At 55.4% G+C, this 14,967-nt stretch overlaps 1 protein-coding gene across 1 annotated transcript; it reads left to right on the top strand.

The window, feature by feature from the left end:
* The first annotated feature begins 7,171 nt into the window (after positions 1-7,171).
* On the top strand, positions 7,172-9,680 carry PPIA (peptidylprolyl isomerase A). Its single transcript, XM_027046037.2, has 5 exons — positions 7,172-7,300; positions 8,355-8,385; positions 8,465-8,553; positions 8,769-8,941; positions 9,522-9,680. The coding sequence occupies exons 1-5, from the start codon at positions 7,232-7,234 to the stop codon at positions 9,652-9,654; spliced, it is 495 nt and encodes a 164-aa protein (XP_026901838.1). The 5' UTR covers positions 7,172-7,231; the 3' UTR covers positions 9,655-9,680.
* Positions 9,681-14,967: the final 5,287 nt, after the last annotated feature.

The following is a 14,967-nucleotide window of genomic DNA, read 5'->3' as shown; positions in this document are numbered from 1 at the left end:
CTCGTTCTTTCTCTCTCTCTTTTATTAAGGCACTCTACTGAGGTATGACGTACAAACAGCTGCGTATTCCGTGTGTCCAACTCAAGCCTAGAGAGAAGCCTGGCATAATTTCCTTTTCCATCTCTGCCAGAGCAGACACCATGGACGGTCTTATGTCATGCTTTATGTTTCTTTGATGATCGGTGGGCCGCATCCCGTTTTTCATACCGAATGTTCCTTTTTTGGTTTTCTTCTCTAGTGTCTTTTTCTAGTTAAAAGAACACTTCAAATATTACAGATATTGACCTTCTGTCTGTGCCTGAATCTTGCTTATCTTAACCTTGTTTATAGCCTTTGGCTGGAGTAGTTTTTAATTTTATTATTACTGACTTATGAATCTAGTCCGCGTCTCCTGGCCGCCTCTCTTCTCCGAGATTATAAAAAATAACACCTCAAACTTTATATCTGGTTCTTTTAAATGTCTTATTTTTTTTAGGAAATGTCCTATTTCCTTCTAATTTCATAATTTCCCTTTGCGGCAGCTCTGCTCGGGTCTTCTTTATTGTTCTCTCTTTCCGCTGAAACCCCCATGTCTTCGCGCCTGCTGTCCACCCTTAGCACTACACCCTATCACACGCTCCCCGGGATTAAAGACTGTCTTCCCACACTGCTGCAGGCCATGCCTGGGTCTGCTTCTATCGACTGTCGCCTCCCTGGACGATGGGCCACATCAGCTTGCTTTTTTGGGGTGTCTGTATTAAAGTTCTCCAAAGAAATAGAGCCAATAAAAGACACACACACATAAAGGAATTAATAGAATTAATATAAAGATATTTATCACAAGGAATTAACTCACATGAATACAGAGGCTGACACATCCCAAGGTCTGCAAGGTGAACTGGCAGCCAGGGCCCCGGGACAAGTGATGGGGTAAGTTCCAGGCAGGAGGCAGGAGGAAGGTGGGACAGATTCGTGACTGAATGCCAGGCATTGTGTGACAGGTCAGCGGCCATGTGCCCAAGACGGCCTGCCCCTTCCGGTGCTGGCTGTTGGTTCTGGGCTCGGCTGTGTGGCCTGCGGGCAGAAGGATCATACCTTCCTCTGGGTGGAGTGGGTCGGGGTCTGCTGCAGCAGGCCAGGTGGCCCTGTGCTGGCCGGTGGCCCTCTGTTCTCTTTCATCTCCCCGAATGGTAGAGGGCCACCAGCTGGCAATCGACACACCCCATGTTTCCCTTGGTGCCCCCCTGCCCCCAGAGCACCACGAGTATCTGGGACCTGAGCCTCTGCGTGGACTTGGCTCTCGGTCAAATCCCAGGTGCTACCTGGTGTGAGGCCCGCCTGGCTGGTTTCTGCCAGGCCTCCTGCTCCAGTCTCAGGATCTGGTAGCCTCAGGCCGGGGCCCCACTCATGGCTCCCCGCAGCAGATGCACGGTCATTCCTGGGATCTTACTGGGAAGCCCCTGTCCTGGAGGGTCTCTCAGGGCCCGGGTCTTCCCTCAGACTCTGGCAGGCCCTGAGCACCGGTGCCTCAGGGAGCTCCTTGGTCCCCTGGACCCCCCACCGTCTTCCTTATGAGTACTTAGTGACGGCTCTTGGAAGAGAGCTGAGCTATGTGTGTCTGGAGCCCCCGGGGACTGACAGGTTGTCGCCAAAGGCAGTGCCAGTGCGTGTGGCCCAGGGGTTCTCAGAGAGGACTTGCATTTGCTTTAACACTCTGCTGTCCCTGTCTCGAAATCCTTGATAAATTTTTTTAATTGTATTTATTAAAAAAAATTTTTTTTGTAATGTTTATTTATTTTTGAGAGAGACAGTGTGAACGATGGAAGGACAGAGACAGAGAGGGAGACACAGAATCTGAAGCAGCTCCAGGCTCCGAGCTGTCAGCACAGAACCTGACACGGGGCTCGAACTCCTGAACTGGGAGATTATGACCCGAGCTGAAGTCTCTTAACCTACTGAGCCACCCAGACGCCCCACCACGGTTTTTTTGTTTGTTTTAATTTCAAGCCAAGCCCTGCTGATGAGCACCGAGCAGAGAGTAAGGGAGAATGGGCGTCCACCCTGGCTCTACCTTTGGCTGGCTGTGCAGTCTTCAGGAAATTTCTCATCCTCCCTGAGCTTTCTCTGCCCTTGGGGAAAACAGCAGCGTCACGGGGCTGGGGGGCCCTGACAGTCCCCAGAATTCTGAAGGAACTGGGCCTCGTTGCCCTGCTTCAGGTACTGCGCCCCTTTCTGTGCCGGGGACATTTCCCACCTGGCAAGTCCCAGGGGAGGCTGTGTGCACACTCCAGACAGCAGCAGCCTCTAGAGATCTGTGTGACCCAGGCTCCACTGGCAGATGGACCGCCCCCGCCCCGCCATCGCGTTGACGATTCTGGAGGCCGAGGCAGCAGCTGCATTCCCCACCCCCCCACACCCCCCCCCACCCCCGCCTGGGCCGTCATGGGCTGGGGCGTCTCCCCCAGCGGCGGGTGCTGCTTTCCCGGCTCTGATCGCCTGCTACTTCCCGGCCTGTGCCCCCTTCTGCCCCCGGCCGGCCAGCTACCCAAAGCGTTGCTCCTGCTCCCTCCTCACCAGCAGGAGGCGGGGGGGGGGGGGGGGGGGGGTGGCAGCGTGCCCGGACCCACACATTCATCTTCCCGGATTCCTGCACCAGGGTGCAAGCAGCTGGGCGGGCTCCCGGGGAAGCCGCCGAGAACAGGCCTGACTGGTGGCGTCACTCCCAGCCTTCTGGCCTCTTCCTTCTCTCCCCTTCCTAGTCTTCCGGCAGGCAGTCGGATGAAGAACGTGAACTTAGGGGCTGCGGAGAGGCCCCTGAGGTGACTGGCCTGAGCCTGAGGGACGGGAAGAGCAGAGTCCCCGGGGCCCCTGTCTGGCGATTTGGGACCTGGGGCTTCTTTACGTAGGAAAAGGACTCGGGGTTATTTTGTTTTATCTTAACAGCTGATATCTCATTTATTAAAGTTGTCATTTTAAAACATAACTCTTTAGCTTAGAAACCATGTTAGTATCTTTGTGAGTATAGCAGATTTGAACTTGTTTTTAATAATTTTCAAATATTTCCTTTTTTTAATGTGTGTTTTTTTTTTTTTTTTTTGGACACAGAGACAGAGAGAGCATGCAGGGGAGGGGCAGAGAGAAGGGGACAGAGGATCCAAAGTGGGCTCCACACTGTCAGCACAGAGCCTGATGTGGGGCTTGAACCCATGAACCATGAGATCATGACCCGAGCCAAAGTCTGACTCTTAACCAACTGAGCCACCCAGGTGCCCCTCAGTCAATTTTTAACTTCACATTTGAAAATGCAGTTTTGGGACGGGAACAGGGAGTTACTAAAAACGGGCACAAGGTCCTTTTTGGAGCCAAGAGAATGTTCTAATCTTAGATTGTGGCGGGATCTGCACAGCTCTGATTTCTCTCTCTTTTTTTAATTTTATTTATTTATTTTGAGAGAGAGAAAGAGAGAGAGCACGCAAGCAGGCGGAGCAGGGGAAGGACAGAGAGAGAGGGAGGAAGAAAATCCCAAGCAGGCTCTGCCCTGACAGCACGGGGCTGGAAATCAGGAACAGAGAGATCATGACCTGACCTGACGCCAAGAGTCAGACACTCAACCGACTGAGCCCCCCCAGGCGCCCCACAGCTCTGGTTTCTACAATTCACTGAACTATATGTTTAACACAAGTGAATTCCATGTAGGTACATAAATCAAAGAGAAAAACAAGTGCATACTCTAACACCTAATCAAGGTCGGTGCCAGCGACAATGGCCTGTGGCCACCCCAGCATGCCTGTCCCGGGCCCGGCTCCTGCCCGCAGCCCACTCGGGGCCCCCTGTCCTCACTGGAAGGGGACGCACGGACCACGTGTTTGTTTCCTCTCTCCCAAAGCACCCTTACGCATGATGCCGCAATCAGATCCATAAACATCTTCTCCGTATCGGGTCAACCTTGCCCCATGGTGCCTTCGTGGCCTTCCCGGGCCCAGCTGCTCTGGGGGGCAGGCGTGCCTGCTGAGAGGTGTCCCCCGCACAGCTCTCCTGACTGAGGGCACCGGGAGCTGTGCTCTGCCTGTGACCTTCAGCACGGAGATAAATTCCCATGGGACCCACTGTGGTGAGGTTTCCCCACCTGCTGCTGCTGTGCCCTGACCCGAGCGGTGGGGCTGGGCACTGCAGCCCCGAGCTGGGCGCCCTGCCTCTTCCATGGGGTCAATGCCAGCCACCACAGAGCACGAGTCCTTGCAGCTTGTGAATCCGAGATCCTGGAGCCTGAGCAGGGACAGCTTGGGGTGCGAGTGACCGCGGGGTATGCAAACTCACTGACTAGCCCCCTGGGGGGACACCTCAGTGCCAGGCTCTCACCACATGCACCAGGGCTGACCTCGTGTATGTGTTAGCTCAGTGCATCTTTGCTGAGTTTTGATTCTGCACGGTGTTCTCAAGCAACCAGTTCTGGGAGAGCTCAGGAAAGCTTCCCAGAAAGGACCAAGCACAGTGGGGAGCTTTGCTGGCGGGGAGCAGGGAGGCCCTGCACAGCCCAGGGGTGAGCCTTGCACACACAGGGAGCAGTGTGGGGAAATTCAGCGCGGCCGGAGAAGAGTGGAAGGCGAGCCAGCTGAGACAGGGCTGCTGTGGACCACGCTCTGTAGTGTAGGCAACCAGGAGCCCGGGAGAGGCCGTCCAGCACAGGAGTTACAATTGCAGAGGGTTTTCAGAATAAGCATCCTGGAAGTCCCTGGAAAAACTGGGGCCCAGTAATCAGTCAGGAGGCTGCTGCAAACAAGGCCAAGCAGGAGCTGTAGCTGTGGGCACAGAGACCAAGCCTGTGGAGGAGGAAGAGGAGGGGGAGGAGGAGGAGGAGGGAGAGGTAGATGAAGAGGGGGAGGAGGGGGAGGAGGAAGGGGAGGGGGAGGAAGAAGGGAAGGTGGAAGGAGAGAAGGGGGGATGGGGAGGAGCAGGAGGTGCAAGAGGGGAAGGAGGAGGGAGGGGGAGGAGGAGGGAGAGGAGGGAAAGAAGGGAGGAGGAGGGAGAGGAGGAGGAGGGTAGCATAGCGGCCTAGGCTGTGGCCTGGAGAGGGAACTGGAAGAGCTCTGTGAGGGACTCATCCATGGGGAGGACCCGGTGAGCAGGGAGGATCCGTAGGAACTGTGGAGTGAGCTGTGGGTCTGGGGGCAGGTTTAGAAGCCTCCTGATGATCTGAGCCTTGGGAATGGAGGAGGTTGGTCATGGAGCGTGTGCAAGGAACCCCACAGGATCAAACACGGAACTTTGACATGGGAGTAATCTGTGGAGGAGTTCACAGGGAAAGGCAGGGCTGGAGAATGCCTTGGGGGAGCAGTAGGGGGGCGGACACCTGCCTGATGGAGGGTGTACTCACGGAAAGTTCACCCTGGATGAAGCCCTGAGACGGCGGGCTGTGAAGTTACCAGTGGTCCCAGAAGATGCAAGGTGACCACGCCCGCCCCTGGGCAAGAGGCACAAGGGAAGTGAGTCACCCTCTTCCAAAGCTGTCTGTTTTCTGGATGTTTCAATGCCCTGACTTCCCCCCTATTACCTTCTCTTGCTCAGAGACGCTCTGGACAGAAGTTTTGTTTACAACCCGCTGTAGGAGCGAAGCCACAGCACTGCGCTTGTGGGTACAGAACCCAGGCTGCCCGTCCCTTTGGGCCCTGCTGAGTTCAGTCTGGTTCATCCCAGCACCGTAGGGACAGCCCTACATTCCTGAGGTTCTGGGCCTGCCCCTCCTTTGCTGGTTAGAAAGTCCAGTTCAACAGGTAAGGGTAATAATGAAGGATTCCCTACAACACCGGCTCCCCCAGAAACAAATCACCAGCGGTTAGTTTTCTTGAATTAGGCAGTGGCCTTGCTGATGCTGCCGGTTACAAGAGGACAGGACTCTCAATGGCGCCAGGTAAGTCACACGGGCTGATTTCTTTTCTCATCCACACACACGGGCTGATTTCTTTTCTCATCCACACACTCGTTCCTTTCTTAGGAGGGGTCCCTAGCTGCTGCAAGGGTCAGCGTGGAGGAAGGACCGGAGTGCAGGGCGCTTGTATCTCAGGGTCTTGGGCGTTTCGTTTTGTCACAGGGGAACGAGCAGCTTCAAGGTCACAAAGCACCAGGTGAGAAGGGCGCGGGGGGGGGGGGGGACGGGGGGAGCAGTTTCTGGCTTTGGGGACACCCGGGGCGGGCTCCTCCCACGGCGGAGCCTCCTCAGGCACGTGCGTCAGTGGGGGCACGAAGTCCCAGCCCAGGTGCGCTCTGGTGGCAGCTAGCGACCCCTGGGATGCAGGACGCCCGACACCTGGCGCATCCCAAGGCTTCCCCGGTAGTGCGGAGAAGAAAGCGAGTTGGAAATGGATACTGCAACTCAGGGGCGGACGAGAACCTGTCAAGTCCCTCCTCCGGGCTCCGCACGCACAGAGAACCGGGTCACCGCTGGCGTGCGAGCCTGGGGGCTGACCAGGGCGCGCTCCCGGGCGCCCGGGGTCGCGGCCCAGTCCTGCCCCCACGTGCGGGAGCGCAGAGGCGCAGAAGGACGGAGAAGGAGGGCGGAAGAGCACACAGCGCCTTTGCAGGTACGAGTCTGCCAGGCTCTCGAGTCAACGTCTTCCTGCTGGAGAAAATTCAGACGGACTGAGCAAGATATTTATGGAAAGTAGGGCATTTTGGAAGCATTTCATAACTTCTCAGACGGGGACGACGGCACCTCCCGTGCGCGGAAGAGGCGATGTCCCAGCCCCCCCCCCCCGAGCCCCCAGACATATGCGGGGTAGCGGGGTTACCCGGGACCGGGCGACCTTGGCGGGGCGGCGCGACCTTGAGGCCTGCGTTCGCCTCAGTTGCCCCCTCTGCGCAAGGGGGACACGCCCTGATCGCCGGGCTGCGTGGGTCCGCCCGCGCCGCAGACCCCTTTCCCCGCGCGCCCTCGGGCTCCGCCGGTCCCCGGGCCTCCATCCCCGCGCCCAGCCCCCGACCCAGTCCCCACGCCGCAGTACCGCGACGGAGCCCGCGGGCGGGAACCTGCCTGCGCCGCCAACGCGCACGCGCGCCGGCGGCCCGCCCCGCCGGCGCCGTCTCAGCTCATAGGCCAGCCACACCATCACTCCGACCGGCCAGCGGTAGCGATTGGCCAGGGTCCGGGCGCGCGACCGGCCGTGGGCGGGACCCGGGCGGCTATAAAAGAGGCCGCGGCGGAGCTCGTGCCGCCTTGCAGACACCGCCGCCCCGGAATTGCCCGTGCCTCTTAGCCATGGTCAACCCCACCGTGTTCTTTGACATTGCCGTGGACGGCGAGCCCTTGGGCCGCGTCTCCTTCGAGGTCGGCGGGCGGGCGGGGTGTGCCGGGCGGGCGGCTCCGGGGCGGCGGCGGGCGGGGGGCGCGGGCGGGCGGGTGGCGCCATTTCCTGATGAGGGGCCATTTTGGGAGGCCGGGGGCGGCGGGGGAGGGGCGGCGGCGGACAAAGGCGGGGCGGCGCGCACGTGTTTAGGCCGCGCGGGGTCGCGGTGGGGGCTGGGTGAGGGCGATACCCGCAGGCGCGGCCGCGGGGGTGTGCGGGTGGCGGGGGGCGGCGGCGGGCGCACTGCGGAAGCGGGCCCGGCCCCGCCCGGCGGAAGCCAGCGGCGCCCCCGCCCCGCGCAGACGACGCCGGCCCCGCCCGCGCCTAACGGTCCCATTCCTTCGGCCGCCTCCCGGGAGCCCGCGGCCCTCGGGGTGCTCGTCCCCGCTCTCCTCCGGGGGCTCGGGCGGCCCCGCGAGAAGGGCGGGGACGGGGCGGCCGGGAGGGGGTGGCGTTCACGCGCGGAAAGGGTGCGGGCTGAGACGGACGCCCGCGGATTACTGTGTTGAGTGGGCTGTACGCCCGCGCGCGGCCCGAACTCCCGGCCCTGAGATGGCGGCGCCTGCTCCGCAGCCGGAGGGAGGGTTCGGTCGCACGTGTTCGAAACGGTTCGTGGAGGCCTGAACAGCTGTCCTCGCGGACGGGCTTCGTCCCCTCGTGTGTGGCCAGGACGCGCCCCTCACGCGCGGGAGGGGTTCTGCGGGAGCCTCGCCGGTTTCTTGCGGTCGTGCTCGGGTGGGGTGGGGGACGGGGGCACGTGGGAGACGCCCCACGGGCTGCACGGCCGGGGGTGGAGTCCTGTCTGGTGCTGGAATTGGGGGGGGGGGGGACGGCCTCTGTTACTCGGCGCGACCCCACAGGGCCCCGAGGCTTCAGGTAGCGGCTCAGGTTTGGGGCCAGTGGTTCTTGTAGAAGCATTCTTTTAGGGTGAGAAAGTGGGCTCGTGCTCGGGAGCTATCCCCCCCCCCCCCCAGACTCCATGAGCCGCAGTCGGGGGGCAGGCGTGGTGAAGTAACGCTCCGTCTTGTCTTACAGCTGTTTGCAGACAAAGTTCCCAAGACAGCAGGTTAGTTCTCTTGTCTAATTCACTGTTACCTGTTCGGATTTTAGTTGTGTGTGTGACCAATGTTTTTGTCTCTTAATAGAGAATTTTCGTGCTCTCAGCACTGGGGAGAAAGGATTTGGTTACAAAGGTTCCTGCTTTCACAGGATTATCCCGGGATTTATGTGCCAGGTATGAAATTCATGGACTCTGGTTTGGGTGATGGTCATTGAGCTTGAGCTAGAGCTAGGAGAACGCAGCATGAGTGCATGGGAGCTGTTTTCTGCCAGTCTGGTCCGGCTTCACCTTCTAGTCCATTTAAACTTGAGTTTGAAGCTAGGTCTCTGCAGACTTGGCTTGTTTTCTGACGCTGTTGCCAGAAGTGACAGGTTTTGCTCACTCCACAGGGTGGTGACTTCACACGCCATAATGGCACTGGAGGCAAGTCCATCTACGGGGAGAAGTTTGACGACGAGAATTTCATCCTGAAGCACACAGGTCCTGGCATCCTGTCCATGGCGAACGCCGGACCCAACACAAACGGTTCCCAGTTTTTCATCTGCACCGCCAAGACCGAGTGGTAAGGGCAGATCCCTGCAGCAAGGAGTGCTGCCCGCTTCAGCCTGGCCTTGTTTCTAGCGTGGGAGGATGTGAGAAAGCCGAAACGGGGGTCCGTGGAGAAAGCAAGATACAGAGCATAGCACAATGGGGCGCTGAGCTGAGTAGTTAAGACCAGTACTTGTGGGGTGCCCACCGGCTCGGTCTGCAGAGCATGCACCCCTTTGTGTCCAGGTTGGGGGTGGAGGTAATTAACAACAATAGACTTAAAAAGCAAGTGAACACAAACTACAAAAGAGTAGTACTTAGGTCTCCTTGGCCTGTGGGTGTTGGCCCTTTTTTAGGGGTCCATTGTAAATTCGGGAGTTCTGACAGGAGTTGGAGAATCTTCTGACTCCTGGTGACCTATAGTGTTGCTGTTTCTGTTAGAAGGATGAGGTGTTCAGTGTTGATCCACATTAACTGGCACTGACAACTGTGTAACCCGGCCTCCAGCTGTTCTTCCGGGGGTGCAGTACTGCTCTGTGGGTCTCTGTTCTCGGGGTGCGGCGCAGGCTCAGTGGCCCCTGGGCACCAGTGCTGACGCTCAATCTCGTTTCCAGGTTGGATGGCAAGCACGTGGTGTTTGGCATGGTGAAGGAAGGCATGAACATCGTGCAAGCCATGGAGCGCTTTGGGTCTCGGAACGGCAAGACCAGCAAGAAAATCACCATTGCTGACTGTGGACAAATCTAATAAATTTGACTCGTGTTTTATCTTAACTACCAGACCATTCCTTCTGTAGCTCGGGAGAGCGCCCTTCTGCCCCCATCTGCTCGAAATCTAGAGTCCCTGTGTTCCTGCTGCAGTTCCACGGGTCCTGTGTCCTCCTTACTCCCCTCCAAGTTTAGCTGGATTGCAGAGTGAAGTTTATGATCATGAAATAAAAGCTAAACAACACTTGTCTGTCCTTGTGTGGCGTGGGGGTCCTGCAGCTCGCATTTTTGGCAACACTGCAGTTTGCTGGATTCCACAGCTGCCATTTCTGCTTCCCTGGCCCAAAGGTCCTGGGGTGGGGGGTGTTGAAGATGTGGGTGGGGGCAAGGAAGGAAAGAGCCAGGATTTTGGGAGAGAGGTGGTGACCACGGGCAGGCGGGACAGGTGCTCCTTTAAGGGGAGCGGGGACAAATTTGCACTTGGCACGTGGACTGGCACCACAGTAAGTGGAGAATCCCTCTAACACTGGAGAATGAGTGTGCCACTCGCTCTTCTAAGACCCCATTATTTCTTGGTTTTGATGAAGTTTGAAAAGGGTGTTAGAAGATGCTAATTGTGCTGTTTATCAGCAGGGAAAACTGTTGGGCCTCAGGCTCTGGGGAAGGGTCTTCGGATCGGGTTTAGTCTGGGGGTATAGAATCGGGGCAAAAGGTGTGCAGTAAAGTCCAATTCTGGAATTGTTGACAAAGTCTGGTAGACCCTGGCCTGTGGGGGTGCCTGGTACTGTGACCCACGGTCCTTGCTCTCCCTGAACAGTGATCCCCTCCTGGCCTCCTCAAGGTCCCACAGTCAGTCACACAGATCTAACGGTCACAAGCTGTAAGATTTGGCAAAGGAGAGGCCCTTCCCCCTTTAACTGGGCTGCAAACTGGTGACCTGTCTGCCCTAGAGCCCGGGACACCCTCCTCTCCCTGCAGGGCCCCTCCCCACCGGGGCTCTTGACCCAGAGCCATTTCTGTCCTGATGGTGTGAGAATGTTTGCAATTTGTTATTTGTCGGGCTGCTGGCTGCTTCCTTCACCAAATGCTTGTGCCTCTGGGTGTGTCCCGTTTCCCCTGCTCCCTGGGTGACTGCAGTGACCTTTAATGTCCATGGATGGCTTGTGTCCAGGTGGTGATAGGCTTTCATCAACCCAACCTCACTTAGAGTTGTCCTCGAGCACGCGATCACACCTGCCTAGTCACTGATTGTGTGTATTCCGCCGCCGAGTGTCTGACACCGATGCGCTGCGCTGGGTACTGGAAAAAAAGGTAACCAAAGTAGAGTGGTGCCCGACTTAGCTTTCCAAGGGGCAGGCAGGCCAGCTGCCAAGAGTTGGTAACGTGGTGTTAGCATGTGTAATGAGACCTCATCGGTCCCAAGTGGCTTTCCTGGAGAGTTTACCAAGTGAGGGAAAGAAAGGCCCAAGCCAAGAACTTGCAAGTGCAAAGGCTGCGCTTCCCCTGCTCTGTGCATCGGTTTCCGGCTGTTTCAGGCTGTCGCCAGGCAGGAGAGAGCCATCAGGCGACCTTCGCACTGTCACTTCTATTATTAACATAACTATGGAGGGGCACCTGGGTGGCTCAGATAAGCATCCAACTCTTGATCTTGGCTCAGGTCATGATCTCACTGTTCCTGAGGTCGAGCCCCATGTGGAGCTCTGTGCTGGCAGCATGGAGCCTGCTTGGCATTCTGTCTCTGTCTCTCTCTGCCCCTCCCCTGCTCTCAGGAGCATGCATGCACCCACTCTTTTTCAATAAGTAAACATTAAAAAAATAATTGTATGGAGATTATAATTATACACCATAAATGTACTTTTTTTTTTTTTTTTTAAACTCTTTAGGGACACCTGGGCGGCTCAGTAAGTTGAACGTTTGACTTCGCCTCAGGGCATGATCTTGTGGTTCATGGGTTCAAGCCCGGCATTGGGCTCGCTGCTGTCAGCACAGAGCCTGCTTTGGATCCTCTGTCCCCCTCTCTCTGCCCCTCCCCTGCTTGTGCTCTCTCAAAAATAAATACTAAAAATATGTAAGATCTTTGGCCTCCACTTTTTTCTATGTCATTGGCTCCTCAAGTGGTTCAGGACGTTGACTTCAAGGAACGTGCTTGATTCTGGAGCTGCCCACTGCCACCCGTTCCTGTCCCCTGCTTGTTTAGCTCCTGGATTCTCTGTAAACTGGAAGCTAGGCCGAGAATCTCAATTTAGACACAAGCTCCACGTTTGTAGCAGGAAGACTTTGTGGGTGACTGTGTACGCGATCCTGCCTCCTGGGGGGTGCACGCGACCTCAGGCCGACTCACCAGACAGCCCCCTGGGAGGCATTTTGTCCTCTTCCCAGCGAGGAGGCAATCTGTGGGCGATACTTTGCCTCGGTCTGAACCCCGTTCCCAGACCTTTCGCCTGATGGCTCTGCCTTCACACCCGTGAACGATCTTTGCCTCGATCAATGATTATTCTGTAGTTGTAAAAACAATTTCAAATCTCTCCCTCTTCCAGTTACTAAGGGCTCACGAATTTTTACTGAACCTGTTACAAACAATACAATTTTTGACACTCAAACCACCCCCTGTCTGACCAGCAGGAGCCCCTCTGAGCTGCCCTGTGTTGCTTGGACCTGGTGGTCCCAGGGGTCTGTGAGCCCTTCCTTGTGAGCTGCAGTTATAAGAGGGTCTGGGGACAGCAGAGGTCGACACGTCCATGCAATTGGCCACCTAACTCGGGGGGAACAGTCTTCGTTTTCACAACCGTACAGTTCACCTGTGAACCTGTGAGCTCCCAGCTTGTACTCGTTTATTAACTATTTGACTTGGCGCATGTCACATGCAGGCACTTGAGGACACCTGTGTCTGCATGTATATTTTTGCTGCCTGAGACCCAACCTTGTTTCGTGTCCTCCCCTCCTCCTCCCTGTTCTCTGACTGGATTGTTTCGAAGCAAATTCCAGACGTATCATAGGCACAAATATTCTAGTAAATAGTTTGTCTCTAAAAGATACGAATTTGCATTTTTAACATAACCAAAATACCACTATTTGCATCTAAAATAATGATTCCTGGGCGCCTGGGTAGTACAGTCGGTTGAGCATCCAACTCTTGATTTTGGCTCAGGTCATGATCCCAGGGTTTATGAGATCGAGCCCTGTGTCTGGCTCTACATTGACAGCTCAGACCCTGCTTCATGCCCCCCCACATCTCCCCCACTCACGTTCTCTCTCTCTCTCTCTAATAGATAAAGAGCATAAAACATCAGGCAAATAAGGGCCATTGATGAATACTTATGTGATAAAATATGGTGTGATAAAATAATTATGTGATAAATATGGTAAAATATTTTTTTAAATTTATTTATTTGGAGACAAAAAGTGTGAGCAGGAGAGAGGCAAGAGAAAGAGAGAGAGAATCCTAAGCAGGCTCTGTGATGTCAGCTCAGCACCTGGAGCCTGCTTCAGATTCTGTCTCCTCTGCCCCTCCCCTGCTCCCAAGGGCACGTGCGCGCACACACACTCTTTCTCTCTCAAAAAAAAAAAAAAAAAAAAACAAAAAAACTTTTCTGTTGGAGACACCTGTTAAGGCACCACAGAGGGAACACAAAGTCTGGGAGGGGACGGACTTCAACACAGGCCCAGGCCCGTGAGCGGGGTGGGGGACAGGTACATGCAGGGCAACAAGGACCACCCATGGGGGTGGAGGGCGGGGCCCAGCTGTTTGACTTCGTCTCCATTAGAAAACAAAACAAGGGGCACCTGGGTGGCCAGCTCAGGTCATGATCTTCGGGCTTGTGAGTTTGAGCCCACGTTGGGCTCTGTGCTGACAGCGCGGAGCCTGCTTAGAATTCTCCCTCTCTCTGTCCCTTCCCTACTCACTCTCTCTCAAAATAATCTTAAAAAAAAAATTCCTCTTTAAAAAACTGAAAACAATTCTAGGAACACCACAAGCAACTGCCAAAGGGAGGCCGGTATCTGAAGCAATTACCTAGAAAACTCTAGTAAAAGTCACTCTTCTCTATTTTGCCTTCTTTGCTATTGTTACTTTGGCTTCCGGAAACTACTAAAATTTCACAGGATAATCGCGGGCCCACTCAACACAGAAACCTCAAAATACGTGCTAACTGAATCCAAAATTGAAATGTTCTTTCTTATTCCTTCCTTGTAAATCAAAGAGCAGTTCGGCAGGAATTCTGGATGCATAAGGATGGCAAGCGTGTCCCCCATCGGCGCCCCCCGTGGAATGCTGGGACAGGCCCCTTCCAGGAGAGTGGCTGGCACAGCCCAACCGGCAGTTTTCACATGGCAGGTGCCAGGTGCCCCCCGACGAGGTACCGCAGGGAGTACAGTGTCACCTGGGAATTATTTTTGTGAAAAAGCAAAACGCAACAAAAGCCAACCCCTCAAGATCTGTCGGCTTACGGGAAATTTAGGGGAAAGACATCTCAAATACCAGCAGGATGCATTCAGTAAAACTGAGAAAATTCCACAAACAACCCCGTTTCTTTAAAAATTGTAAGGAAAAGGGAGGAGAAACCCATGGATTAAAAAGAAACAAGGTGGGGGGAGGTGCCTGCAGGACTCGGTTGAGCGTCCGACTTCGGCTCAGGTCATGATCTCGCAGTTTGTGGGTTCGAGCCCCGCATTGGGCTCTGCACTGACAGCTCGGAGCCTGGAGCCTGCTTCGGATTCTGTGTCTCCCTCTCTCTCTGCCCTCCCCCACTCATGCTCTGTCTCTGTCTCAAAAATGAATATAAACATTTAAAAAAATTAAAAAAAAAAAAGAAAAGAAACAAGAGGGATCAACAAAATCTAGGATATAGAACAAGCTAGGGCACCTGGCCGGCTCAGTCGGTAGAGCATGCAACTCGTTCTTGGGGTTGTGAGTTCGAGCCCCATGCTGGCTGCAGAGATTATTAAACAAACTTAAAGAAAAAAAAAAGGGGCGCCCGGGTGGCTCACTTGGTTCAGTGTCCAACTTTGGCTCAGGTCACGATCTCACAGTTTGTGAGTTCGAGCCCCATGTTGGCTCTGTGCTGCTGACAGCTTGGAGCCTGTTTCGGATCCTGTCTCCCTCTCTCAAAAACAAAAAAAAGATCCAGAACACGTCTGGATCTTGATTCAAACCAACCATAAACAAATTGATAGGAAAGTGTGAACACCAAATAGGTCAGATACTATAAAATGCTGTCAGGGCACCTGGGTGGCTCAGTTGGTTAAGTGTCTGACTTCAGCTCAGGTCGTGATCTCACAGTTTGTAAGTTTGCGCCCCACATCAGGCTCTTCACGGACAGCTTGTAACCTGCTTGGGTTCTATCTCCCTCTTTCT

This window comes from Acinonyx jubatus, chromosome A2 (assembly GCF_027475565.1).
Source record: "Acinonyx jubatus isolate Ajub_Pintada_27869175 chromosome A2, VMU_Ajub_asm_v1.0, whole genome shotgun sequence".
NCBI lineage: Eukaryota > Metazoa > Chordata > Mammalia > Carnivora > Felidae > Acinonyx > Acinonyx jubatus.
This window is presented reverse-complemented; position numbering and strand designations above follow the sequence as displayed.